The 27,266-nt window shown below is 42.8% G+C and overlaps 2 protein-coding genes across 7 annotated transcripts in view; both read right to left on the reverse strand.

Annotated features, from left to right (window-relative positions):
- CSDE1 (cold shock domain containing E1) overlaps positions 1–2,955 on the reverse strand; it is a 46,463-nt gene extending 43,508 nt beyond the window's left edge. For all 4 annotated transcript variants that reach the window (XM_075559675.1, XM_075559671.1, XM_075559665.1 and 1 more), the window contains exon 1: positions 2,797–2,955. The gene's annotated coding sequence lies outside the window, so the exon portion shown is untranslated. The remainder of the gene's footprint in view (positions 1–2,796) is intronic.
- A 6,697-nt stretch (positions 2,956–9,652) lies between these two features.
- Positions 9,653–25,492, reverse strand: SIKE1 (suppressor of IKBKE 1). 3 transcript variants are annotated; one of them, XM_075559702.1, is made up of 5 exons: positions 25,135–25,492; positions 24,931–25,036; positions 23,206–23,348; positions 21,909–22,022; positions 9,653–10,418 (listed from the first exon to the last, which is right to left on the reverse strand). In XM_075559702.1, the coding sequence occupies exons 1-5, from the start codon at positions 25,402–25,404 to the stop codon at positions 10,332–10,334; spliced, it is 720 nt and encodes a 239-aa protein (XP_075415817.1). In that variant the 5' UTR covers positions 25,405–25,492; the 3' UTR covers positions 9,653–10,331. The 3 variants fall into 3 exon arrangements, with proteins under 3 accessions (XP_075415817.1, XP_075415809.1, XP_075415825.1); XM_075559694.1 differs by lacking the exon at positions 9,653–10,418 and adding an exon at positions 16,806–17,068 and having other exon boundaries at positions 25,135–25,477; XM_075559710.1 differs by lacking the exon at positions 9,653–10,418 and adding an exon at positions 16,806–17,068 and having other exon boundaries at positions 25,246–25,473.
- Between the last annotated feature and the right edge of the window lie 1,774 nt (positions 25,493–27,266).

Here is a 27,266-nt window from a genome sequence, read left to right on the forward strand (position 1 = left end):
CCTCATGAACCCTTGATAATTTATAAATTATTATTATTTTGTCATATCTTATACTGTCCGATGTGTCCCTTCACCCACTTTTCTGTTGTCTGTCCCCCAGGGAGGTTATATATAGATCCTTGTAATCTGTTCCTCTGGACAAATATTTTTACTGATAAAAGGAGGCATTATCTAACACATTAACCATAGAGAAGTTTACAGCTCCTAAAGCAGAAAAGAAGTGCAAATATCCAACTCCCGGACTCATGCCAGAAACAGATGCATACCAATAGATGGTCTACCATGTGCAATGTGAAGAAGCTGCTACTCAGTTAATTTTCAATCACACACTAACTAATGATTTACCTCAGCATAAAAGGACATACTAAATTTGGAAATGCTCCAAAATAAAATTACTATTTAATAATTCTGAACCATGTACAATATACACATTCTAGCTTAAATTTGTTAATGAAACATGTAACACACTGGAAACTTCTAATTCTTCAATCTCGACAATAAGAAGTGAAAATGTTTTACATTATTTTTCTACCTAGGTATTTACACATCCAAATGGAAAACACCACACACTGTTAAGACAAAGGAATTGAATTTTACTCTCTTTGGGCAGAAGTGATTTAAAAGCAAGAAGCACTTGGATTCAAACAATATAAGTGTAGACCGAAGAAAAATAAAAATGATTTGAATAGCCAAATTTGGGAACTAGGTTCCAGTTGATTTCATAGGGGGATTATAGGGCACCTCTCCAGCTGTTTTGCCTATTCTGTCATTTTCTATTTATTATGGAAAATACTTGAAGTTTTAGCAGTTCTCACAATAAGTTTGAATCAAAGATCTCTAAAGTGGAGACATCCCTCCTTTGTTTTCTAAAGACAAATTTCAGAAGGAATATACATTCTTTGCATGTAGTCCTAAAATCCAATTCCTAAAATCCTGTCCAAACAGCATTCCCATGTTTAGCCTGTCAAAAGTACAACCCCAGCATGATCTACGTATTTCTAGTCCACAGGAGGTGTGTGCAGGGTGGGCTAAAGTAGGTAGAAAAAATTGCATGCTAGCTTTCACACTCTCAATTTAATTTGAGGCCTTTACTAGCATTTTCATTCACATGCATTAAAGTTCCCACTTGCTAAGACTTGCTAACTTATTTACAAAAAAAGGAAGACCTATCATCTGTGCCTCAAATACTTTACTTTTCAACTCAGCTGCTATAAATACTCATCAACAGTAAACATCCAGAGCAGCTGCAAAAAACACTCCTCCTTCAGCCTAGCCTTTATGTCAGGCCCAGGGCTTAAAAGAAACAAAGGTTTTAGGACTGAGGTATATATACTTATTCCAGCATAAAAACCCTCTACACACACCAAACCAAGGATACTGGCTACGACCTATAAAGAACACTTTTCAATGCAGTATTGAGATTTCTAGAAACTAAAAATGAAAATCAGTCAGGATTTCAGTATCAAGTAGCTTGAACAGGCTATACGTTGGAACCTACGTTTTAAAAAGGTAGCAGCTCTCACTGGCAGCTGCCAGTTCATACCAGCCTGATAAAAAGCTAAGTCTCCCAAAGGAGCTTTGGCCTCCCTCGCCACCCTATTTAAAGAGCATACATTCTTTGCTCATTCCATGTACAGAACAAGGAGATCACCTTGCTCAACAACGTTCAGATTTGTGTGTGAGCAGACCCTAGGCCTGTTCAGACCTGCGCCTCATTTGTTAGCCAACCAAGAAAGGAGGTGGAGTGTTTTCTAAAAGGAAAACCTTGTGGCTCTTACGAACCGTGGCACTAAGATTTCCTACTGATGGTGAAAACCTCAGAGCAGGTCTCGGACCAAAGCTCTGAAAAACTAACTCCACGGAGGATGACGAAGCCAGGCTGTCCGTTGCACAATGTGGGCCCAGAGCTTGCACCACATAAGGGCAGATGAGACAGTAAGGAGGGACTCCAGAGATCTCAGTATTGGCCCTTTCCCAGAAGAGTCAGCCATGTGCCTCATGAGTAAGGGCTGGTGCCCGATCGCAGCAAGCCGAAGAGCGGATAGACAGACGGGTGTGGAAACCGAAGAGAGCAGAGCAGAGGCTGAGTGCAATAAAAATGCCGACTCTGATGCGCTACCGTGTCTAAAGGTGGCAGGGGGAAGGAGGGGTCTCCAGATAGTTTCTCTACAGGGAACGGAGACGGTCCCCACACAAAGGAGGCGCCACTGCCGCACTGCGCTCTGGTACTCGTAGTCATACTCGCCGCCGCCCCCGCCCCCGCCGGTGACGGCCGAGAAACGAGAGCCCAGAGACAGAGCAGACCCCATTCCCCTATCTGGGGCGCTTCCAGCTTCACACAAAGGATCGCGCCACCACCCCAGCCCCGCCCGCCGGGACTTGTAGTTCCCGTTTCCCCGCCAAGCCGCAGAGGGGAAGCCGCCAGACTACAGCTCCCAGCAGCCTCTGCGCCCGAGCCCCGCACCCTCTGCCTCCATCTTGGCTGCGGTCGGAGCCTCCATTTTCGCTCCCTCCCCCCACTTTAGTCACCACCACCACCACTGTCACCTTTCCCACCACGCGCACCCAACTCGCCCCGACTTCTCCCTTCAGCTCAGCTATCTGACATGAGGTCCAGACAGCAGAACAGAGGACGTGCGGGGGAGCCCGGGGCAGGGACCCCGGGTGTGAGCTTCTCCCCGGGCCTCTAGAAATCCCCATTCCGACTCGAAAGTCTCTCACGCTACTCCTCGTCTTTTCATCTCTTCTAAGCTTGGCTTTCTGCTACGCTCAACTGGACGCCGAGGTCGTACTCACCCCAACAGCTCAGCGCCCCCTCTCCAGCGCCGCCATAAGCAGCACGGCCCGGTACGTAGGAATAAATCTCGCCTCTCTCGCGAGAGTTGCGGGCTCCGAGCGCGTGCACGAAAGGGAGGGTGGCGGTGTCCTCCTTTTACGCTTGCGCACAAGGACTGAGTGACGCCTGCCGTGCGCGGAGCCTCACCACGACCAAGATGGCGGCGAAGTTCCCCTGGTTTCCCTCCCCCACAAGTCCTGCGGACCCAGGGCGGTGTTTGCAGACTCCACTGGGACGCAGGGGGCGGGGTTGAGAATGACTCCCGGCGAACGACCGTCTGTCTGTCTGACTATTCGGTGAGCCACTGGAGACAGCCAGGACGTGAGAAGAGGGCACGTCTAGGCATGCCATCTAAGGATTTCTCTCTCCCCTGCGATAATCTACCAGTCCCCAAATCAGCGTTTCCTCATTGACAGTGCAAATTATTTTCTCGCGTCGACTAAGTTGGATTAGAATTTTTATTTTAAAAAGTCAACTTTTTAAAAGCAAGATAATATAGAAGTCTAAGCGAGATTTCTTGTTTCCCAGAAACTACATTGCTTCCAGTAACCAATCAAAATTGAGTAAAGATTATAATCACGGAAAACAACAACAAAAACCTCTCTCAGATAACATTTCTAGTTATGTGAAGACATGCATTATTTGTAGTATATCAAGTAAACGAGGCTGAAACAGTTACTAAATGATTAAAAATCATTGCAAATGAGTGGTTCTGCCAACAGGGGAGGATGATTCGCCCTACCTAGCAATGGCACCCACTCTCCTGGTGAGTGGGGTGCATTTCACAAATCCCATGGCTTCCTCACTTGACAGTACTGGATGAACAATGAGTCCATCACTCTGCTGAGAACTTTCCCAACCCCTTGATTCTGTCAACAACGTGAACTCAGCATCTCAGATGTATCATTGCTGGAGATAGTCATTACCAATTTTCCCCTCTGGCATCCAGGTGATTCCAACTCATAGCCACCCTACACAGGGTTTCCAAAGCTGTAAATCTTTAGGCGAGCAGACAGCCTTGTTTTCCTCCTGCAGAGCAACTGATGGATTTTAAGCTGCTGACGTCCACCCGGAGTTACAGTAATGCTCCCTGCCAGCTAATGTAAGCTCCCTGTCTAGCAACTCTATAGCACCCAAAAAAACTTCCCCTTTGGGTTTCTGAGACTTCAAATCTTTACAAGTATAGCCAGCCTCATCACTCTCCCACGGAGCAGCTGTTGCGTTTCAACTGCTGACCTAGTAATCACATTCATGTCTTAGCTAACCTGAATATGCAGCTCAATTCATAACTTTCTATACCACCAGAGCCCCTAGGAGTTACAGTAATAAATAGAAAATGTATATGATCCTGCCTTTGAGGAACTTCCAGTCTAGCATCAATTAAATTAAAAACAAACAAAAAAATCCCCTAGCATTTCAGAAATACAAGGGTGGTTCATCATAAAATAAGCCAAACAATGTAATATACCATATTAATGGAGTAAAAATAAGACATAAAGAAATGATCTCCATTGGCACAGAAAAGCAAAGTCCAACACGGATGAAAATAAACAGCTAGAAAATTAAGAATAGAAGGTATTTTTCTCAAAGTAATAAGGGGTATTTATAGAAACCCCACAGCTGATATCACATTCAATGGCCAGGAACAAGACAAGGGTGCTACTTTCACCACTGCTGACTATTATTGTACTGGAAGCTTTAACCAGAAATTAGCTAAGAAGAAGAATAAAAGGCATCCAAATTGGAAAGGAAGAAGTAAAATTAGCCCTATTCACAGGTTATGTGATCCTATGTTTAGAAAAACCCAAAGAATTCACAAGAAAATGTGATACATGAATTCACCAAAGTTGCAGGATACGACACACAAAGATCAATTGTTTCTATATAATAACTGAAAAATATGACAAGAAAATTAATACAGCAATCCCTTCGACTACAAATACAAAACTCGCTGCTCTTAGGTCATCATTTTGCTTCATAGTGTCCTATAGGAGAGAGTAGGACTCCCCTTTGAGTTTGTGGGACTATAATTCTACAGGAGTAAAAAGCCTCATCCACATCCAGTGGAGTGGCTGGTTAGCAACCCAACAAGTAACCTACTATACCACCAGGGCTCCTATTCAATATAAAGAACTATGTAAAATAATAAAATAGGAGCAAATGTAACCTAGGAAGTAGAAGACTTGTGCACTGAAAACTGTAAGGCATTGCTAAGCAATGAAAGAAGACCTTAATAAATGGAAAGACCTGTTCATGGATTGGAAAATTTAACATTATTAAGATGTTAATTTAATCCAAAGTTATATAAGAAAATCCCAGCTGTCTTTTTTTCCTATAAGTGGTTAAGTTAGTCCTCAAATCCACAAGTAGACAAAATAATCCCAAAAGCCAGTAGCCAAGTTGGAGGATATATAAACCTACCAATTTTCAAAAGTTATTATAAAGTCATAGTAATCAAAACAATATGGTATGAGTTTAAGGACAGAGATATGATTCCATGATCTAGAATAATTGAGAATTCAGAAGTAAGCCAATACATTTATAACCAATTGATTTTTTGACAAGGGCACCAAGTCCATTCAATGGGAAAAGAACAGACTGAACAATTGGTGCTGGGGCAACTGGTTCTCCACATGCAAAAGAATAAAGATGGTGTATATACAAAAGGAACTCAAAATGGTCAATGTCCTAAATATAAAGCTCAAAACCACTGAGCTCTTAGAAGAAATCTTAGGGGTAAATCTTCATGACACTTGATTTGGCAGCAGATTCTTACAGGCAGCACCAAAAGCACAGGCAACAACAGCCACAAAGTAGATAAATTGAATTTCATCAAAGTAAAACATCACTTTGATTAAAGAGCATTATTAGGAAAGTAAAAAGGCAAAATACTGAATGGGAGAAAGTACTTCATATATCTGGTAAGTTTTAATTAAAAAAAATAGGCTCAAAACTTGAGTAGACATTTCTGCAAAGGTAATCTACAAAGAAAATATGCAATGTAGGAGATGTGAACAAAGACTGGCTTTTCTATTCGCTTTACAGTTAACCGTCTTGGAAATTCACAGCAGGCCCTTAGAGTCAGCATTGACTTGATGGCAGTGAGTTTTCAGGTTGTTGTTTCTAAACAGCATTACTCATTAAACCAAACCAAATCCATTGCCATTGAGTTATTTCTGAGTCATAGATACTCTATAGGACAAATATAGGGCTTCTGAGACTGTACGTCTTCAGAGAAGTAGACTGTCACATCTTTCTCCCATTGGAATAGCTGTTGGGTTTGAACATCCAACTTTTCAGTTCTCAGCTGAGCTCTTAACTAGACCTTAAATGAGCTAAACTCAAAGCCAAACTCACTACCATGGAGTTGATTTCAACTCACTGTGACCCCATAGCACAGGGTAGAACTGTCCCTGTGGGTTTCTGAGACTGTAACTATTTATGGGGGTAGAAAGTCTCTTTTTCTTCCAGAGAAACTCACTCTGTTGTCAGGGCTGCCTAAATGAACGCGTCCTTGATTAATTATCGAACTCCTGGCTCACTAGGATTCAGCTCCATTGCCATGTGAATTTCTCCAAGTTTGGTCTTAGTTCTCAGGACCCTTGTATTTACTATTGCCTTTACGTGGAATAGACTGTGAAGTGCAAGGTCAGCTGTTCCAAGTACCAGCTGCTCCATGGGAGAAAGATGAAGCTTTCTATCTCTATAAATTGTTACAGTTTGGAAATCCACAAGGGCTGCTCAATCTTGCTTTATAAGGTCTCTCTATGAGTAGGAATTGACTTGTCAGCAGTGTTTGTTTTTTTGTTTGATTTTACCTAGCATGCTTTTCCCCTAAAGCATCAACTGACTCACCATTCAGATTTTAGCTTCACAAAGGTCATTCCTAAAGTAAAATTACCCATTATCACCATCAGTCTCCACAACATTTTTTCATTTTATTGTCTTTATGCTATGTATTGCTATCTAAAATTATCATACTTATGAATTTGTTTATTGCTTCTCTCTGCTAATTATAGTTTCAATTATCTGTTCAGTTCATCATTGTAAACCCTAAGCCTAGGATAGTAACTGACATACATAGAAGGTACTTAAATGTTTATTGAATTAATGGAGTATACTTATTGATTCTGAGACAATGGCAATTGTATGATACAATGTTATTTGTGTACCACCATGAAGGAAAATATGCAGCCATTTTCACTATAATATTTTTATTAGTTAGAATTGCTAGCTTGTAGTTACTAAAAAGAAGGAGCCCTGGTGGAATAAATATTGGGCTGCTAATCAGAAGATAGGCAGTTCAAACCCACCAGTGACTTCATGGGAGAAAGATAATGTTGTCTGTTCCCATAAAGATTTAAAGTTTGGAAACTCTAGGGAGCCTCTGTATCTACTTTGTCCTCCATGGTCAATGGGCCTGGTGGTGCAGTGGCTTATGAATTGGGCTATTAACCACAAGGTCAGCAATTCAAAACCACAGCCTTTCTGTGGAAGAAAGATGAGGCTTTCTACTCCCATAAAGAGTTATAGTCTTGGAAACCCACAGGGGCAGCTCTACCCTGCCTTAGAGGGTTGCCATGAGCCAAATCAAATTGAAGGCAGTAAGATATGGTCACTGTGAGTAGGAATTTACTCAAACAGCTCTTCTAAACTTATGTAGGCTTAGATTTTTATCATATATCATTCTTGTGTATCCATAAAGGAAGTAAGAGACAAAATAAATTTGTTAAAACAATCCACGAATGTATAAGTGTGCTTTACACAATTGATGTATGTATGGATTGTGATAAGACTTGTATGAGCCCCAATAAAATGATTTAAATAATAATAATCTAAAACTTCCTTACGAAATTCAACTCTTTTGAACGTATTTCTTTTTGGTAATAAAGTTGACTATATTTTTAAATTCTATTCAAGAAGCAGCATTAAAAAAATCATTTTTAGACTAGCTAAAAGCCCTTTGAGTTTCTTTCCCAAAGTATTCCCCTTCAATAAACTTGCGCTTTCTGTTCAAACCTTTTTTAAAAAATCAGTCAATCAATAGCCCAGGAGAGTATCTATTTGTGTTCTCTCTCTCTCTCTCTCTCTCTCTCTCTCTCTCTCTCTCTCTCTCTCACAAACACACACACACACACACACATACAACACACACACACACTCATTGCCACCAAGTTGATTCAGATGCATAGCAACCCTCTAGGACAGGTTAGAACTGCTTCTGGGACTTTCCAAGACTGTGACTCTTTACAAGAGTAGACAGTCTTGTCTTTCTCCTAGGGAGTGGCTGGTGGTTTCCAACTAATATCCTTGAGGCTAGAAGTCCAACTTGTAACTACCACGCCATCAGGGCCCCTAACAATGTATAAGTATTGTGAGTATATAATAAATTCATACACACAATTAAAAACGAGAAAGAACTAAAATGGGGGAAGATTTGAATGTATGTAGATATATAAGTCAACTGTAACGGCAAATAAGCAGACAAAGGGATTTTTGCTCAGCCTTATTCATGAAAACGCATATTTTACAGATAATTACAGAAGCATTGCAAAAGCAGTACAGAAGTTTCCCATAACTCTTCAGCCAACTTCCCCTTATGTTGTTAGCTTACATAATCATAGACCAATTTAAGAAATAGGAAATTAATCTTGACACAGTACTATTAACTGACTACAAATCTTATTTGAATCCAAATTTTGCCTTTAATGTTCAGGATCAAATCGAGGCTCCTAAACTGTATTTAGTTTTGTTGTTGTTGTCTCTCTCTCTCTCTCTCTCTCTCTCTCTCTCTCTCTCTCTCTCTCTCTCTCTCTCTCTCTATATATATATATATATATATATATATATATATATATATATATATATTACATTTCCTCAATTTTTCTTTTTCTCTCATGATCTTGATACTTTAAAACAATATTAGTCAGCTATTTTATAAACATCCTTCAATTTGGTTTTTTCTGCTGTTGTCTTTTAATTTGAATGAGGTTTCTATTATTTGGAAGGGTATTGCCTCCTCCTTGCAGTATTTAGGGAGTATCTGCTATTGAAATGTATGTTACCCTTGATCTATGTGTGTCTGCTTGCATTCTGCATTGTAATATTACTACTTTCCCTTTGTAAGTAAATACATGGGAGGAAATACTCTGGAATGATGTGCATATCCGTAGTTCTGCTAAAACTTGAGTCCTCTAACTTTTGCTTTCATTGGTGGTTCTTGGTAGATCTCTTTTTGGTTCATAGATGTCCAGATTCACCCCCTCCCCCTGCACCCTCACTCACCCACACACACATAGAATTACCCTTGGGTCACTACGAACAATGATGATGCAGCATTTTCTAAAAGTGCTTCACTGTTTTTGCCAGTGTTTTTTTCCAAAGTTGTAAAAAGATGTCATCCAAGATCCCCACCTACTGTACACATGATGTGCATCTAATCCGTTTCCTTTGATTATGAGTGGGGCCCATGGATATGAGTGGATACCACGATCACAATTATGTTATAATGTATAGTATACCTGACAGTTTGAAACAATATTGGTGAGTTATTTTGTAAACAGCCTTCAGCTGGGCTTTGTGTTTAATGTACCACTGTGTCTGCTTATAGTGAAACATGTCTAATAAAAAGGAGGAAGATGCTGTGATTGTGACTATTGATAAGTGCTGTATGACAGAACGGAACATAGCTCAGTGTGAGGAAGCTGGATAATTGTAAATTAGGAAGTAATGCAATAACGGGCTTTAAAACACACAAATTTATTATATTTACGTATATCCTAAACAATGGTATAGTCAAACAAGAGAATATTTTACATTAAACATGAATGACAGCTACATACAATAAAATAGATGAATCTGAGAAACAATGTCGACTAAAACAATCAGGTCTGTACAGATTACGTACAATATGATCCCATTTTAATAAATTTCAAAAGGGTGCAAAGCTAAAAAAGTATGTCATTTAGGGATACATATTTTAGGCCTTTTAACATATATGATAAGACTTGAAGGAACCAGGAGTGGGAAGGAGCTCAAATAGAGAAGAGGACGTGTTGGCAACGTTCTAATTCTTAAATCAGGTGATGAGTTATTCAAACTCAAACTCACTGCCATCACGAACCTTACTGGACAGAGTAGAAATGCTCCGTGCATTTCTTGGCGGGAGTTTTCTCCTGTGGTTGGGTCGTTTCAGAGCACTGACGTTGTCGTTAGCAGCTCAACAGTAACCACTAAGTCACCAGAACTGGCATGGTAATTTATTTGGATATCACACTGTCAATTTATAAGTGTAAATACGTTAAAGGGCAACTAGGTAGCTCTCAGGGTCTCAGACAGCTGGAGAACCAGATTTAGAGACTACCCAGCCTCATATATTGGAGTTTCTTCAGCGAAACCTCCACTGTCTGGCACAGTCACTGCAGCCACACCACTGGCTCTCCTAACGCTGCATGCTGTCACTTGAGCACTTCTGCTGCTTCTCTATGGGCCGGACCTAGCAGCCGGTGCTGTTGATCCCCACCTTCACACCAAGCCGTCTCCAGGGCTCTCCATCTTCCAACAGGTGCATTCCGTTCCAGACCTGAAGGATGGTTAACAACCTTAATTCTGGGATTCCCAGCAGTTTCCATCTGACCAGTAAGCATGTCTCTTTGAGAATTTTAAGCTTTATTCCACATTCCCCGTCTTTCCCTACCCCTCCACCTCCCAATCCCTATGTGACCTATCACATTCATGAATATATTTGCAGCAAAAGCAAACACACATATACAAATATCCTGTCAAACTTGTATTTGTGGGAATACTCCCACTCTCCCTCTCCATCCTGTTCAGCCTGTGTGTCTGCCCAAGCATATACTAGTAGAGACCCACCGGTGGCAGGACGGTGTGGCTAACAGAATTTGCCTCTGTTGCCTTTAACTCTTGCCTACCTCCCAGTGTCTTCCACCGCCTCCATCGTGCTTCCTAACCTCTGTATTGTGTGTACTCTCTGGTTGGTGAATTCCCTTCCCTCTCTTCCTCCTTCATCCCTAGTAACTAGCCAAGAATGTTTCTTTTACTGTGGTCTCATACAATATTGGTCTTTTGGTGTTTAACTCATTTACTTAGCATAATGCCCTCCAGGTTCATCCATGTTGTGAGTTTCATCATCACTCTTTCATGTTGAAGGGTGTTCCCGTATGTGTATGTACCAAAGTTTATTTATTTATTCTTCCATTGACGGGCATTTAGATTGTTTTCTATATTTTTGCTGTTGTGGACGGTGCTGCAGTGAACAGGAGTATGCATATATTCATATCGTGGCTCTCATTTCTCTTGGATAGATGCCAAATTGAAGGATTGCTGGGCCATAAAGTATTTCTATTTCCAACTTTCCACATGGATCGCACTTTTGTACAGTGCCACCAGCAGTGTACGAGCCTTCAGTGTGGGGGACCAGCCTCCACAGCAGTGGGTCCTTAAGGGGCGGTTGTGTAATTGAAAGGGAAAGTTAAAGAGACATCAGACAAGGCATTCAAGGGCTCATCTCTTCCAGGGACACCAGAACCAGCGTGTCAGCGAATGTATTCTCTCACAGGCATGCAAGCCATGTCATACACATATGTAACAGGAAGGGTATGTGCTAGGAGCATACACATGACAGGAAGGCACATACACAAGATGGGTGGGTTCTAGAGTTAAGATGGCAGCTTAACCTTGGTTGCCCCTGAGCTGGCTTGACTTTAGGGGTCCTTGAGCTCTTCCCCAGGGGAGCAGTCTATAATCCTTATCAAAAGGGAGTGAGTCCTACAGAGGGTGGGACGGACAATAGGATCTGATTGTCTGTGGTAGATCGCCTTTGGGTGTACTAGAGAGAAGCCATGTACTTAACAGAAACATCTTTAAGTTGGCAGGTGGGGTTGGGGATTGTCTGGAATAATTTTTAGTTAGGAGAATATGACTGGGATTCATCTCCAACTCACTAAGGAAAAGGCCTTCCGCCACTGGAGTCGGCTTCCCAGACTCACTCTTCCTGGTTCTGTTTCCCACAGTTCAGTCTCTGTACCCATGACAAAATTTTTGTGTGTTTAAAAAAAAACACATTTTACTTAGTTTTTACATAGTAAAATTTACTATGAATACTAGGGTCAGCTGATTCCCTTGTTATGTTAGACATCACTCAATCAACTAATGTCTGCAAGCATTTTTTTCTTGTTTATTGACTGCCTGAATATCTTCTGTGGTGAAGTATCTATGTTCTCTGCCCATATTTAATTGGAACCTTCTTGTGTTGAGGGAGCCCCGGCAGTGATGTTGGGTCATTATTGGACTGCTGACCACAAGGTAGGTGGTTCAAACCTAGCAGCAGTTCCATGGGAGAATGATGTGGCTTTCTGTTCCTGTGAAGATTTATGAAGCCTATGGAGTTACTTACCATTATAAGTTGGAATTAATTTGATGGCAATAGTGTTTGGTTTTGCTTTTTTGATGTGTAGATATTTTCTATAGAGCTTAGAGATTAGTCCCTTGACTAATCCCGCCCCCACCCCGCCCCAGTCTATAGGTTTTCTTTTGACGAAATCTTTTGAAGCACATTTCTAATTTTAAGGCGGTGTCACTTATTTAGTCTGTCTTCTGCTGTTTTATGTTTTCAGTTTTGTTTGATAGTGTAGTTATGCTATGCATTAGGGACCCCAAATTTGTCTTTATTTTTCATTAATTATTTTACATTTAGGTCTTTCATACATCTTGAAATCATTTTTGTATACAGTGTGAAGTATGATAGGTCTAGATTTTGACTCATATTTTAAACTTTTCTTTGATCAGCAGGAAATGACCTTAATTTATTCTAAAACCTGTAATGTACTTTATAAATAGCTTTAAAGTTACATGTGTGGTAGTTAGATTTTGGGTCAACTCATACCTGGAAAGGTGTAGGGGTGGAGTCCAGCCTATCAATTAGTTCACAGCCTGTTGATGCCTCTTTGGAGGTGTGGCCCTTAATTTTTTATTTTAATAAGAGAGACACTGGGAACCTCTCTCTCTTTTGCCCTTTGCCTTCCTCCTTGCTTGGATTCTGTGTCTGCTTCCAGGGGTGGCCCCATTAAGCAGCCACTCCTGGGAACTGCTGTTGCCCTGCCATGCTGCCGCCAACCTTGGATCCACGTGAGTCTGCACCCACCAGGCTGTGAACTCTCCGCTTGCCATTTCTCCTTGTGTGTCATTGGCCTACAGCTCTGTGAGCATGGGGAGGGCTCTGGCTAGCATTGGGCCCATGGAACTGAGTTGAACTGGCCTGGGCTGCCTTCTTGATGAGAGTCACTGGATTTGTTACTCTACTTTTAAGACATGTATGTAGGTAGGCACACTAACTATGACGTAGCCCAAACTGATTTAAAAAAAAAAAGAAGATTGAAAAGAGAAAATGAGAAGAAACAAGAAGAAAAAGGAGAGAAGACAAAGAAGAAATATACAAAAATCCTGGGTCTGTTCACTGGCCTTCATGACTGTCCAGGAGCTGCCCCTCCCGGCCTGGAGCGCCCCTTGGGGGCTCCTCAGGGGCTTCGTAGCTCTGCCTTGCTCCAGCTGCTGGTCTGGCATGCTCTCTTCTTGGTTCGTTCCACTGTCGGGGGTTCAGACTGTACTACCTCCCCACCACATCACCCCAGAAATGTCCTTTGTCTCATCTGCTCCAGTCAGGTGACAACGTGACACGAGCTACTGTCGGCCGCCCAACCTGATAGGCCCCAGAAGGGACATCACCCTCTGGGCCTGGTGAGCCAACACTGGGTCTAGTCCAGATTTCTCTTTCTCCCTCCAGGTCTGCGGTCTGCTTGTGTGTGGGTGTGGCATACTGGTCCTTCTCCCCATCCTGTAGGTTCAGGGCCGCTCTCCGCCACACCCACTTCCAGAGAGGAGGTCAGTTTGGCTGTGGTTGGGGCCAGCCTGTAGTGTTCTTTGATGCTTTCTTCCATGTTTGGTGCACCCTGGTAGGGTCTGCATGCCCACTTCCAATTCTGTGCACACAAGACTTGTACTCTCTCCCTGGGTGGGTCAGTTCTTTTGCCCACTTGTTCAAGGGGTTAGCTGTTTTCCTCTTTTTGCAGGCACGGAGGGTATTGTAAATTTTCATAATCAGCCATTTACCTGTTGTGTCATTGCTGAAAATCCTCTACCAGTCTGTGGGTTGCCTTGTTACCCTTTTGGTAAAGTCTTTTGAGGCACAGAGATGTTTTATCCTTAGTAAATCCCATTTGTAGATCTCAGGTTCCCCTGTGTGCCCTGCTTTGTTGCAGTTAAGGAGGAGGTGAGCAGGCAGTGCAATGGACAGGGGACCAACTGGGGTGTTAGTCAATAACAAGGAGGAAGTAAGGATGGGGGCTGGTTGTATCTGAGCAACAGCGAACTAGCAAAGAGTAGGTACCGAGAGGCAGAAATAAGGGGAAAGTGACAGTGGGGCAGGAGGAAGGTAAAAGGAAACAGAGGAAGGACCTGGGAAGCAATGTATAGATGTAGAAACATAGTGGTGTACATATGTAAATACATTAATCCACAAAAATAGAGGTATTGTCTATGTACATATATTTATACCACAATAGAGGTAAGGGATGGACTTCAGGTCTTTGTTCACACCCTCCCTCAATACAAGAACACTTTGTTCTAACAAATCGGCAGTCTGAAATGTTCACCCTCCTGACACAATCACTGAAGACAAAATGGGTCCATAAGCAAATGTAGTAAAGAAGGCAGATGGTGCCTGGCTATTAAAAGGTATAGCATGTGGGGTCTTAAAGGCTTGAAGCTACACAAGCTGCCATTCAGCAGAGAAGCAAGTCCAAATGGAAGGAGCACACTGTCAGTATGATTATGAGGAGTCATAGGGACCGGGTGATAGGCATCAGCAGACACATAAACAATCAAAAACATATTTTTGAGAACAGGGGTGGAGTGGGGTGGGGGTGGAACAGAGATCAAAAGTCCATCTGTAGACAATGGGACAATCTCCCCACATAAGGGCCATAGGGAAGGGATGTCCACCAGGGTGCAGTTAAGCATTGATGAAACACACTATATTCCTCTGGTTCCTTGAGGCTTCTGCACCCTCCACTACCAGGACCCCAGTGCTGCTTCTCAGTTCAGACTAGACTGGAACATGTACACAGGCATAGATAAGGGAGCTCATGACACACAGATTGTGGGAACAGGAGTGGGAATAGTGATACCAGAAGGGTAGGGGGAAGAAGGGGAGAGGAAAGGAGAAAGGGGGAACCGATCGCAATGACTGACACATAACCATACACCCCTCTCAGGGGCAAGAACAATAGAAAACATGGGGGGAGATAGCGGTTGGTGTGAGATATGAAAATGATAACAATCTACAATCTATCAAGGGGTTATGAGGGTGGAGGGGAGGGAGGGGAAAAAAAAGAGGAGCTGATACCAAGGGCTCAATAGAAAGTAAATGTCTAGAAAAGGACGAAGGCAACATATATACAAATTTGCCTGACGCAAGTGATGCATGGATTGTGACAAGTTGTAAGAATAAAAAAAAAATTTCACTCATGGGAAATGAAATTTAAATGTCAACACTTAAGAGGTTGTTGTTCAAATTCTATGCAGAACACTAAATAAAAATTTATGAAACAAAAATTTGTGATGACACCCACCTATTCATTAAAGCCCATAGCTCTAGGTAAAACCTACTGCTATTACTGGAATGAGTCACTTTAGGGTATCTTAGATTACCATATAGACTTGTGTATAAGCCGAGTTTTTCAGCACATTGTTAATGCAGTTACTGTGGTAAAATTAGGTGCCTCGGCTGATATTTGGGTTGACTTAAACTCAAGACTACATGGTGATTGTTTTAGCTAGAATTAACCCTTTAGGACAGTACAAAAGAAACTTTACATCACATAAGGCTCTAGCAAAAACTTCTTTTAATACCGTAGCTGTATGATGCTCGGTGTTATTGGGAAACACGGACAAGTTTAGCATTCATTACTTCACTTATTTGTAGAAAAACCTTACTAGTATAACACTTGCAATTATAAAGCATAAACAAAGAAGGGGGAATGAGTTAATGAGTAAACTAAGCTGACTACCCAGTATTTGAATCTCAACATTGCTTTATTGTTTTCTACAATAGTATTTCAACAATGGTAATTCTCATTAGGTGATAAAAAGTTTTCATTGTGAAAAATGTGTCTAAAAAGTAAGTCAAGTACTAAAGCAGATGATGACTACTGAAGCAGAATAAATAAAACCTACTCTGAGGATTGAAGTAAGTGGACATGAGTGTGTGCATATATAGATGGGTAAGTTTCTCAGTACTCTGAATGTGACAACTCATTGCCATCAAGTTGATTCAAACTCATAGAACTGCCCTTGTGGGGTTTTGAGACTGTAACTCTTTATGGAAGTAGAAAACCTTGTCTTTCTTCCAAGAAGCAGATGGTGGTTTCGAACTACCCAACTTGTGGCTAGCAGATCAACTCTTAACCACTACACTACCAGGGCTATGACCACCCTATAACTGAAAAGAACTTGTAGATTTATTTTAAAACATGTTTCCTGGGGAACTAGGCGTAGTCCTCTCAAGCTCAGAGTGAAAACATCAGGCCACAGAATGGCAAGTCTTAGCACCAGACACTTAAAACTTCTGAGGTGAATGACATTACAAGTCACAGAATCTGCCAGTCTAATTCTATAGAATCATATCACTTTCGTGAAATGGGAAAAATCCGGTTAATGTACAACAGATTTTTAAAAGTTACCACTCATTTAAAAGTCTTTAGAATTTCATTTTGCAATGCTATGAGCAACAAAATTGCTTTTTTATAATAAAATGTCCTTCAGTTTTATAGATGGGAAAAAAGTAAAACGAACTGATACAGTTTATGTACACTGAGGTCCCAGGAAGAAGGGTAATCTCTTGGAGAAAGGAATGGTGAAATTCAGTGAGTGCTCTCATTGACACACTAGAAACTTGTTTTGTGGGCAGTCCACATTGGCTAGCAATTCTAACTGCCACCTGGTACCTTTAATCACCACTAAATCACACCTGGGGCAACGTATTAAACAGACAACACCAAAGGAAAGAGGATTCTGTTCTTGATAGACGATCTCCACTCTCTTTCAGGAGGTGAACTATTTGATGGCTTGGAAAGCAGTGTCTATTGAGTCTTCCCTCCTGACTTGAAGTGACTCACTGCTGATAGACAATAATTCTCGGAGTTCCTTATTTTCAAGCTGAACAGAAAGGAAAAAGAAGGTATATGCTCACGTCAGGTACTTTTACTATCAGAATGCATCAAAACACTTTGTTTTGGGTCCATAAAGACCTATTATTTTAATTTAACAAACGGTATTCCCCAGCCCCCAAAGGCCATTGAGTCTATAGCGATCCATAGTGATCCTACATATGGTTTGTGAGGGAAAAAAAGTACTAAGGAAACAAAAACCTCACAGCCTAATAACTTCCTAAAATATTACTTATTATTCAACAAACATTTACTGAGTAATATGCCAAATGCTACATCTATCAAGGTAAATAAAACAAACTCCTCTCCACTTGAGAGCTCTGTCCTACTCTGCATGATTCCCACAGGTTTACTATTGCTTCTTCCACTTTTCAGATTCCTAATACTCTTTTCAGGCAAGTGGGGGAAGAAACTCACTGAACGTGTGAGCAGGCGCTGTGTGTGCATGACACGTTATCTCACAACAAACTGCCCAGTATTGTATCAAGGGTGACATCTGCATTCTATTTAAGATGACTCTTCACTCCAAGGTCAAATACATTTGCCTACACTCAGAACTAGGATGTGGTATTGCTGGCGTCTGAATTATAATGGCCATACTTTTCCCATTTACATTCTGAAGTGCAGCTGTCCACCACGTTCCTCCAAAGCTGCATCCACAGCTACGGGAATTCAGAGACAGAGCAGGCGAGCCTGCGCTGTGATGTAACTAGCTTGTACTCTGACTTGGGGCCTTGTCCTTCTCTTTAATGTCCTGCAGCAGTTTGCACCCTTCTTTACTTTCACTGAAAGAAATCTGGTAAATCGATGCATTTTCAGGCTTCACCAAGTTCATCTACCATAAGTAGTGTTTTGCTCAGTACTTTGTATATCTCTCCTGGCAGTGATACATCATTTTGTATCATATGACTCTGTATCCCCTTCCTGAGACTGATGGTATGGTGTAGTGATTTACTTGAGATAGGGTACTTCTAGTCACTGGGTGTGTATCTTTTTACTAGATGGATCTGGGCAAGAGAAGCTGGAGGATGATGCTGATGGGGCTGTATGATACAGTTGTGATTTCCCCCCCCCCATCTACCCTTCATCCATCCTAACCTTCTTGCCTCTCCCTATCCTGGTCTTGTGAGTCTTCAAAATCTTCTCCTTTAGTGAAAAAACCATCGTTTTCTTTTTCTTTTGTTTAAACAAGTATAATTTCCTTTTATTTTAAAAATCATTTTATTGGGGGCTCTTATAACATTCCATACATCAATTGTACCAAGCATATTTGTACATATGTTGCCATCATCGTCTACACATTTACTTTCTATTTGAGCCCCTGGTATCAGCTCCTTTTTCCTTCCCTCCCCCTGGTGGCCCCCTGATAACTTATAAATTATTATTGTTTTCATGTCTTACACTGACCGCTGTCTCCCCTCGCCCACGTTTCTGTTGTTCATCCTCCTGGGGAGAGGGGTGTTAATGTGTTGATCATTACGATCAGTTCCCCCTTCCTCCCCTCCACTCTTTTTCCTTTATAATAATGGTGTCATGAAGTAATTATGAGCTTCACTAACTTTTCTGAGCATAGTGTCCTCCAGTTTTATCCATGTCATGACACGTTTGACAGACTCCACAGTTTTTCACAAGTGTACAACATTCCATTGTGTGTAATGTACCAGAGCCTGTTTATCAATTCCACCACACACGGTTTTAAAAAATTATTTCCATCTTTTTGCTGTTATAGAAACTACTGTGATAAACATGGGTGTGCATACACACACCTGTTCGAGTTTTGCTCTTTATTTCAGTAGGGTACTGTTGGCAAAGGGGGAAAAGAGGTGAAGATGTCAGGAATCCTAATGTCAAAAGAGGTGGAGCTGTGTTTCCCTCATACCTCTTCAGCACAAAGCAAAGTGAAGACATTTCTTTTATCAATGGAAGAAACAGGAGACAGTAAAAGGGCTGGGTGGAGAATGATAACAGTACCCCACAGTATCTGAAGAGGCTCTTGGGTTTTGGGTCTGGGGACAAGGGTGCAGCATGAAGTCTGGGGCACATATACCTAGAAAGAGGAGGTGCGATACAGAAACCCAGCTTATATGAAAATACCCCTGGAAAGCCAGCCAACGGTAAGCGGTCCACCAGTAGCAGAGCAGAAGGCCTCGCTCTACATTTTACCAGGCCCCTGCACTAAGGACCCTTTGGAGTTATATACTACAGTTTCCCCTTCCAAAAACTCACTCTCCGATCAAGCCTTTTCTCTGACTCTGATCTGAATGTTGTCCCTCACCTGAAATCTTTTCTTGCAAATAGGATAAGAGAAGTAACAGAGGAGTGTCGCGGGAAGGAGACGAGACAGGGTGCAGTGTAGCAGCGATGAAACATACAACTTTCCTTTAGTTCCTAAATGCTTCCTCCCCACCAACTATCATGATCCCAAATCTATCTTACAAACCTGGCTAGACAAGAGGATGTACATTAGTATATATAGGAACCGGAAACGCGGGGAATCCAGGGCGGATGATCCCTTCAGGACCAGTGGTGTGAGTGGTGATACTGGGAGGGTAGAAGGAGGGTGGGTTGGAAAGGGGGAACCGATGATAAGGATCTACATGTGACCTCATCCCTGGGGGACAGACAACAGAAAAGTGGGTGAAGGGAGACGTTGGACAATGCAAGATATTACAAAATAATAATTTATAAATTATTAAGGGTTCATGAGGGAAGGGGAAATGGGGAGGGAGGGGAAAAATGAGGAGCTGATGCCAGGGGCTTAAGTGGAGAGCAAATGTTTTGAGAATGATGAGGACAATGAATGTACAAATGTGCTTTACACAACTGATGTAAGTATGGATTGTGGTAAGAGTTGTATGAGCCCCTAATAAAATGATTAAAAAGAAAGAAAGAACAGAGGAGTGGAGAGGCTCGAAACCTCAAGTCTCCTCCAGTAACAGTATACACCAAGTAGAGAGATTGCAGGATGACTTGGCATTTGTATTTGCACTTGTTTAAGGAAGCACCAGGCTGTTTTTCATAATGGTATTATAATCCGGCTATTCTCCCTGCGCCCCTCCCCCAACCCAGCAATCTCTGAGCATTCCAATCTCTCTACATCCTCTCCAGTACTTATTACTATTTTAAAAAAAGTTTGCTCAGTGTGTCAGTGTGAGCTGGTCTCTCACTGTTGTTTTAATTTGCGTTTCTCTTATAGCTAATGAATGCAAACATTTCTCTGTATGACGGCCATCTGGAAGTCTTCTTGAGTAAACTGTCTATTCATGTCTTATGCCTTTCAGTGGTGATTGTTAACAGGGCTAATTGTTAGTGTAAAAAGTTGGAGCTCTAACATGAGAATTGGTCGATTTTGCATTCCTCTGGGTGTGCAATGAGCCATCACAGAAACAGGAAACAGGATCTCACTTCCATCAGGAAAAAGAGCCAGGGGTGGAGTGGTTTTTGGACCCATGCTGAACCTCCCTGATCCAGGGTCAGAGCTGCAGCATTAGACCAGTGGTAGCAGTACAGGCACTGCCACCAAGAACAGAGGTGCGCTGCCTGGCCTACGGTGCTCGCTTTTGCAACGGGGTTCCTCCAGGCACTTAACTGGAGGCGTCAGGCGTGTTCACCCGGGGGTAAGGCTGAGCACTTGGGGGCTAACACTGACAGCGAGTGGAGTGCCCCCTGGGCATTTATCAACAGTACCAAAAAAGCTGCGGAACATTGCCCAAGGAGCCCGGGTGGTGTAATGGTTCCATGTTGGGCTACTAACCATTAGGCCAACAGTTCTAAATCACCAACAGCTCCTGGGAAGGAAAAAGGAGGCTTTCTACTTCCGCAGAGTTTCAGATGTGGAAATTCATGGGCAGTTCTACCTTGTCCTACACAGTCACTATGAGTCGGCCTCAACTCGATGGCAGTGATTCTGCGAATACTGTCTGAGTAGGGCAGAGGTTAAGAGGCAGGTTGGCTGACAAGCTCAGGAGCAGAGGTGGATGAGAAGAGACTGTCCTGACTGGAAGAACTCTATGTTTCTTGAGATTTTCTGATCCTGAATTGTAACATGTTAACAATTCTGAGTATTTTCTAAGAGTTCTGAGTAGCCACTGGAATGAATGATTAAACCTATTTAGGAAGTAGCGTGCTGTGGGAGGGGCAGTTGGTGTCAGAAATAGTTAAAAGTCTGACCTCCACCTCATAGGAATCACCTGTGGGCCGATGTCCCACTTGTTAAGTCACCAGAGGTTGGGCATCGTTCCCATGCCGCTGCTTTGTACAAATGGGCAGGGTATCATAACAGAACTCTACAATGCAGCAAACCATCTACTGAAACCTTTTTTACTTAATGACTTACGTGCACATTAATGCTTCAGGTCTTTCTTTGTATGCGTTTTTAAAATATCCAGGAGAACTACATGTATGGCTTAAAAGCAAACAGCAGTCCTTTGGCTTTATTCCTACAAAAGCAACCATTTCGAACACTTTCACCCATTTCTTTTGGAATGTACACTTCTGTAAATCTGAGTACCATAACTGGAACTACAACTCCTGGTCATCACTTTAGGCATTATCTATGGACGACCTATTGTGGTAAATGAGGATGTTTAGCTCTCCACCATCCCCAGTTGAGATATTGCACCTTCTAGGCAAGCCATATTGGTATTTTCAATATTTGCTGTCCCTCAGATTTCCTTTCTTGTAGAAGCATGGAGGAGTTTTAGTTTTAATTCACGAGCACATTTGCAGCATGAATACAGCAACAGCATCGTGATAACACATATGTTCTAGACGCCATGAACCACGAAAAGCCCCTGAAATAGTGTGATCCCAGAGTCACAGGACCTTACCTCTAATTGGGCCAGCTTCTCCTGAACCTTACAAAACTGGTCGTCATCCACCTGAACAGCTTTCCTCATGACTTCTCCCATTTCACAGATTCTGTCAATTTGACTTTCAATTTCCTGTGATGAGTTAAGAAAGAAAAAGATGATCTGCTCAGATACGAAGCTCCTAAGAACATAAGCATTGTTCTTAAAATGTTCACTTCCTCTATCATACAGAGCCTATAGTTAAGCGTCACTATATAATCAATGCCTTCAGGAATAAAGCTATAATACAGCGGCCTTGTAAGAGTCACAAACATTTCTCTGTTTTCAAAAAGCCAGTTCTAGTAGAGGCAACCATTAGATGTTGGACAATAAGGACAACATCTCTAAGTTGCTTGTTAACTTGTTTGAACACTTATCGGCAGGAGGCTTACCACATTCCAGGATGCCTTTATTTTTAATGGCCAGATCAGAAAGTTTTCCTATATCATCTTCATTGTTCAGAGAACTGGTCCTACTTTTCTCCTCTGGACCACAGAAAGTAACCTTCATTTTCCTCCTCTCGCTGAAACCCATTCAGATGTGTGAATGTAGGAGGCCGAGTGGTGCGGTGGGTTCCGTGTTGGCTGCTCACCCCCAGGTTGCAGCCACTCTGAGGGAGAAAGGTGAGGCTGCTTCTTCCTGGAAAGATTTACAGACTCAGAAACCCTACACAGGGTTGCTAGGAGTCACATTCTACTGGAGGGCAGTGGGTTTCGCTTTGTGTTCCTGAAATACACCCCTCACGAAATCCCACCATAGCAAACACAAAGGCTTCTAGCCATTAATCTAGGATTAAGTGGTGTGCTATGTGTGACTGGACCATGACAACTATGACGCACTCCAAAAACACAAGTACAATGATTGGGTCTCCAAATTAAATGAGAAGCATCTGTAAGTACAGAAATTTTGCGACATAGATTCTTAAAACAGTAATAATAAGGATGCTTTGCTATTTCATTTGATGCCTTCAACACTAACTGGCATCCTGTTTGGTGTTAAGAGCTAAGCCTTGGTGAATATCATTGAAAAAGAGCTGTGTGTGGTTGTGGAGGAGGTCGGGTGAGCCCGCCCCAGGGAGTCCACTCAAATCCAAAGGCTGAGGGGCTCCTTCACCCTCTCCAAGTCCTAGCGTTACAAAGCGAAAACAAAATACACAGAAAATGTGATAATATGAAGGGAAAACAAGGTTAGCTTTTTTTCTGGTAACAATCATAAAAATCTGAAACACTTCCCAGATTGTAAGTTGATTTAGAATTTACTCATCAAAGTTTCTTACTGCTGAGTGAGACTGGTGAGCTTTCAGGACTGGTTCAGCATCTGCTGCTTTCTTAGCAACCATCAACTCCAACATCTGTTTCCGGTACTTGCTCATGATCAGCTCCAAGGCATCCTGGTGTTCCTCCAGGGAAACCCACAGCTCTATCAGAAAATGAAATACCTTGCCGGTGATGTCTGAGAGACAGCGCCCCCCACCCCTCCAGCCCCAACCAAACTATTGGAATGTTGTGACACTCATGTTATACTGTGAATCCAAAGCTGTAAACCAGTTTTGAAGTCCACAAAAACAAAGAGCTAAAGTTTATGTGAAAAATAACTTCCTACCTAGGCAAAGACATTGGTCTGTTACCACCAGCCTAGAATATGGAATCTGAAGACCCTCGAGGTTTGAGTTCAGTTCTGTGACTCACTGGCTTAGTATTCTTGGGCAAATCTTTTAATCCACAGGTCTCTCAATCTTATTTGGCCTACTGTCCCCTTTACATACATACGTACATGCGCGCGCACACACACACACACCCTCAGCACCCACCTGGCAACGAAACACTTTTGTACCACAGCCCATAATCCAGGATAATGTACTAGGAATCTGCTTTTGCAGGCCCCCAGGATGTTCCTGCCCTCCGCCCACCCCCAGCAGTATCACCCACTGTGGTAAAGCGTGATTTATCCTCCCGGAAATGATTCATGTACACTATTCTAATAACACCTATTTGGCTTGCTTACATCAGTATGAAGATATGAGAATACAATGTGATTATATGTGAAACGCTCGGAAATTCACACACAAGTAGCTCTCATTAATCATGTCCTTGGTCAACTTATTACAAGGATCCACATGTGACCTCTTCTTCCCTGGGAGAGGGACAGCAGAGAAGGGGGGGAGGGGAGCCTCCGGATAGGGCAAGATATGACAAAATAACGAGGTATAAATTACCAAGGGCACATGAGGAAGGAGGGAGAGGGGAGGGAGGGGGAAAAAAAAGAGGACCTGATGCAAAGGGCTTAAGTGGAGAGCAAATGCTTTGAGAATGATTGGGGCAGGGAATGTATGGATGTGCTTTATACAATTGATGTATGTATATGTATGGATTGTGATAAGAGTTGTATGAGCCCCTAATAAAATGTAAAAAAAGAAAAGAGGAGAAAAAAAATGATTAGGGCAAAGACTGTACAGATGTGCTTTACACAATTGATGTACGTATATGTATGAACTGTGATAAGAGTTGTATGAGCCCCAATAAATTGTTAAAAAAAAAAAAAAGAAAAGAACTACCTTGAAGAATAAAAAAAAAATGTCCTTGGTCAAGTCTAAGAATATACATTCTGAGGATAAAATTCTGTTCTTCCATCTTATGCAAGAACATTTAAAAACACCTAAATGTTAACTTTAATGTTTATTTCAATTATTATTTAAACATTAAATATTAAGTTCTTTGAGGATATTAAATCTTTTGTTATTCACACCACCGTCGGGAACGTTTAATCACACCATACAGTAATTCAACTCTATTAAGCAAGTAGTCTATAAATACAAAATGTTAGGTGACCTTTATTTTCACGAGGCTAGCATGGGACAACTTCTTTTAAAAGCATTTACCTGGAAATAGTTAACAGGATGTGCACTTTTGTGAACAGTTAAAGAAACTGTGTTGCAAGAACTTCCGAACTGCGATTGGGGGGGGAGGGGAGGAAATGTATACACACAGAAAGCCTGACTAACCTCTGTTTTCTTGCTGCAAGTCTCTAATCTGTGTGTTCTCTTGGGACAGGAGAATGTGAGGCTTGTATTTGGCCATGTCCTTCGCATCGGGTGCGTCGTCTGGATACTGTTCAAACAGAAACAGACAGACTAAGCGCCCACACACTGAAGAGTCAGGAGTCAGCGCTCAGGTGTACGCTCAGCCTCGTCCCGCGGATGCCTCACCGCCGTCCGCTGCGACCAAGATCCAGTTCCGGGCCGAGTTCCCACGCTCCCCGAGACTCTCACACCTCCAGCTCCCAGACCCCGAGGGCACGGAGCCCCCCTCGGCCTGACCTGGTCCGGAAGCGCTGCCCCCGCCTCCCGCATGGCTGCCACCCGCCGGTGCAGGGCCGCCGACTGGTCCACCAGCGACTCGGCGGCCGCGTCGTGCTCCCGCAGCCGCTCCAGCAGCGTCTTGGCGTCGGTCAGGATCTTTGCGATGGTGCAGGTCATAGCGCTGCCCGACCCCGACGGCGCGCTGGGCTTCGCCCTGGGCCAGGTCAGTGCAGCAGGCGTCACTTCCGGGAAACCGGGCCGGCTGCGGAGCCCTCGCGCCTGCGCAGGGGCAGCCCGTCCGCGGTTCACCCGCTCCAACCTGGGGCTTCGAAGTCCTGCGGCTCCTCCGCGCTCTGCAGAGCCGGGGCCTGCCCTTGCCACATCCCCCTCCGCTTCCTCTTCCGCAGCCTGATCGCTTCTCTTCTCGCTTCTCTCTCTCGCCTCATCCAGCTCTCTTTTTGCTACTGGCTTTTGATTGATAAGTGAGAGAAAGATGGGGCTTTCTCCTCCCTTAAAGAGTTGAGTTACAATCTCAGAAACTCCCATTGGCAATTCTATCCTGTCCTATAGGGTCTCTGTGAGTCGGCATCGACTCGATGGCAGTGAGATTGTTTTTCTGGCTAATTAATATAGGTGTTTTTGTTTAAATCAATGATATGCTCTGACTGTCTTTTTCTTAAGTTTGAATTAAATTAGTAACATTGAAAACAACAATAGCAAGAATAAGGGTGATTTTTTTGGTGTGCTGTTAGTTTATAAGAGCTTTCCTTAAGTTTCTATCCTCAACTCTTGTTTTTTATCATTCATTATTTAATAAGTATGTTTGGAGGGTCTTTGTTCTAATCACTGTTTAGTCTTTGGGAATGCTGTGGAGAGAAAAACAGAACTCCATGTGTTCCATTGTTGAACAACACCTCCATGGGCTTCCTGACTTCCATCTCTAGGGAAGCAATCCACTCCACCACCAACAGCCCAACGGAGCACAGCAATAACTTCAGTGGTCCGAAAACCTACCTCCGTTAGGTTTCTCCAATTGGAAATACCTCAGTTCTTGGCTTTGCAAGAGAAAGAATTCACGCCGAAGCCAGGTTCGTGATCCAAGTGGGTTTTTATAAAGGACCAAAGAAGTTTGAGGTTTTACAGTCACTGAACATGGGCAACCTCGTGGGACTGCACACCCACATGTGGTGGCCTGAGGGGAGAGAGAGAGAGAGAGAGAGACCACAGCATGACAGAGCAGAAAGGGGAGAAGCAACTAGGGTGATGGTCTTGAACTTCGGCTTTTAGGGCCTTCAGCTGGGAGGCGTGGTCCACAGAACTGGTTGACCTCATTGACAGAAGTAAGCCCTCCTGGACTAGTTGGGGCTCACCCAAGTGTACTGCCTACCTTGGTCTGGGACCTGAATTTGGAACATGCCCAGTAGATACCCTCGTCCCTGTTCTGCTGCCTAATAGCTCTCTTAATTACATACCTGGTGGCAGTCCACTTTGCAAGTGAGCCCCCTGTCCAAAGGCACTCAGCTTTTCTCCCTGGGAAGACCACTGTGCTGTCTTGTGCTCTCTGGGGACTGCCTCTACTGCTGCTACTTCTGCAGCACTTCTCTGATGTCACAGCTCTGTCTCCTAGATCAAGAAGGTTCAGTGCAGGAATACGTCAGGCTCTGTTTAGGCTGGGTTCTCTAGAGAAAGAAAACCAGTGCAACTTATATGAGGAGAAACTACCCCCTAAAACACTCCACAAACAAAACCGAAAAAAGCTCCACTGGGCAGAGCTTTTGTTGTATGCATTTTCCCCACTAGGCGAGCATAAAGCAACCTGCTCTGAGTTAGTGCACCCAGTGGTGTTGTCTAGGAAGGTTTGCTCTGGTCACAGTGAATTTTTTGTACAAGCAGTGTTTGAACCTCATTTTTTGTGATGGCCAATTTAAGAGAACAGTGTGCAGCTGTGAAATTTTGCTTCCTTATTGGGCACAATGCAACAGACACTGTTGTGATATTGAACAGAGCTTACAAGGACAGCACTATGGTAAATTCAAGTG

This window comes from Tenrec ecaudatus, chromosome 1 (genome assembly GCF_050624435.1).
Source record: "Tenrec ecaudatus isolate mTenEca1 chromosome 1, mTenEca1.hap1, whole genome shotgun sequence".
Taxonomy (NCBI): domain Eukaryota; kingdom Metazoa; phylum Chordata; class Mammalia; order Afrosoricida; family Tenrecidae; genus Tenrec; species Tenrec ecaudatus.